Raw genomic sequence first — 2,040 nt, forward strand, 5'->3', positions numbered from 1 at the left:
CTGTTTCCAACTCTTTGCTATTGTGAACAAAGCCGCAATGAACATGGGTGTGCATATATCTGCTTGGGTGGCAGCTCTGGTTTCTTTAGGGTAGGAGTGGTCTTGATGCTGTCACTTGGGGCTCCTCCTGGGTGTGGCCTGACTGTAGAGGCTGGATCAGCCTGGGGAAGGCTGAGGAGTTGGGTAGAAGCATGGCATTTCCTTCCCAGCCAACACCCCCATGTGCAGCAGCAGAGGCAAGGGCTCACCTGTGAAACCCTGAATCAGGGAGACCGAGGATGCATTGAACCCAAGCTGAGTTTGCGCTCTACCTGCCCACAGGTGGGATGCTATGGAATATGATGAGAAGCTGGCCAGGTTCCGACAGGCCCACCTCAACCCCTTCAATAAACAGCGTGGTGAGAAGCATGAACAGGGGCCTGGAGAGGAGGCCCCACAGCTCACCACTGAAGGTGGGTGTAGGGTGGGGGCTGGGGGACCACAGATCACTGTGGAAGGTGGGTAGCAGGGCAGAGCCTGGAGAGGAGACCCCATAGCTCACTGCTGAAGGTGGGTGCAGGGTGGGGGCTGGGGGACCCACAGTTCACTACTGAAGGTGTGTGCAGGGCAGGGGCCAGGAAACCCTTAGATCACTGAGGAAGCTGGGTTCAGGGCAGGGCCTGAAGAGGAGTCCCCACAGCTCACTGCTGAGGGCAGAGGCTGGGGGACCCACAGCTCACTGCTGAGGGTGGGTGCAGGGCAAGGACTTGGGGACCCACAGATCACTGCAGAAGGTAGGTTCAGGGCAGAAAGTGGGGGACCCACAGACCACCACTGAAGGTGATTGCAGGATGGGGACTGGGGGACCCACAGATCACTGCAGAAGGTGGGTGCAGGGCAGGGACTGGGGAACCCACAGATAACCATTGAAGGTGGGTACAGGGCAGGGTCTTGGGGGCCCCACAGAGCACCACTGAAGGAGAGTGCAGGGAAGGGACTGGGGGGCCCACAGATCACCATTGAAGGTTAGTGCTTTTAGTACCATTGATTACTGATCATGTGCTACTTTCTGAAATAGTTCAATTTTTTGTCAATCTATCTATCTATCTATCTATCTATCTATCTATCTATTTTGGTGGTACCATGAGTCTCTATTCCTTCCATCTTCTTTTGATGCTTCCCGTACTGTCCAGTCTTTTACCCATAGAATGCTTCAGTATTGCACATTGAGGCTTGATTTTCCCCCCCCGTTCAGTTCTTTGGGTGGACGAGTGCTGTCTTGTGCTGCTATAACAACTACCACATGTGTGTAACATCATTAAATGCATTTATGCTCTCATGGTTCAGGAGGTTTGAAGTCCACATTCCATGTGCCAGCTCTCGGGAAAGGTGCTCTCTGTTCTGGGTGAAAGTCCTTGTTTCTTTTCAGCATCTGTAGGCCCAGGACTTCTTGGAGCTCTCCAGATGTCTTGGCCATCTCCTGTGTCAAGGAGTTTGTCATCACAGGGACTTGGATTTAAACACAAATACCCTTGCATGATACTCTTGATATCTTCCCATAACTCATCTGGTCTTCGCTCATTCATCTTCAAGGTCTCAAACCTGTTCTTGAGATGGTTCTGAAATTCAGGTGGGATAGACTCAAAGTTATATTTTAGTTCTCATAGATTCGGTTTAATTTTCCTCAGCTTCAGCTTGAACTTGCATATGAGTAGTTGATGGTCTGTTCCACAATCAACTTCAGGCCTAGTTTTCACAGCTGATATTGAGCTTCTCCATCGGTTCCTTCCACATATGTAATTGATCTTATTCCTGTGTATACCATCAGGTGAGATCCATGTGTATAACCTGCTTTTATGTCTCTTAAAAAATGTGTTTGTCAAAAGAAAAGAAGGAGAAGACACAAATAATCCGAATAAGAGATGAATCAGGCAACATCACAACAGACCCAACTAAAATGAAAAAGTTAACATTAGAATATTATGAAAAACTATACTCAAACAAATATGAAAACCTTGAGGAAGTGGACAAATATCTAGAAACACACAATCTACCTAAACT

At 48.7% G+C, this 2,040-nt stretch overlaps 1 protein-coding gene across 1 annotated transcript in view; it reads left to right on the top strand.

Moving 5' to 3' along the window:
- The first annotated feature begins 328 nt into the window (after positions 1-328).
- The window catches only part of DEF8 (differentially expressed in FDCP 8 homolog (mouse)), a 20,059-nt gene continuing 18,347 nt past the window's right edge, over positions 329-2,040 (top strand). The window contains exon 1 of the mRNA XM_006902868.1: positions 329-452. Within this exon, the coding sequence (XP_006902930.1) occupies positions 332-452 (121 nt within the window). The 5' untranslated portion in view covers positions 329-331. The remainder of the gene's footprint in view (positions 453-2,040) is intronic.

The sequence above is a fragment of the Elephantulus edwardii genome, unplaced genomic scaffold, assembly GCF_000299155.1.
Source record: "Elephantulus edwardii isolate Elephantulus edwardi_28Jun2011 unplaced genomic scaffold, EleEdw1.0 scaffold00463, whole genome shotgun sequence".
In the NCBI taxonomy this organism is placed as follows: domain Eukaryota; kingdom Metazoa; phylum Chordata; class Mammalia; order Macroscelidea; family Macroscelididae; genus Elephantulus; species Elephantulus edwardii.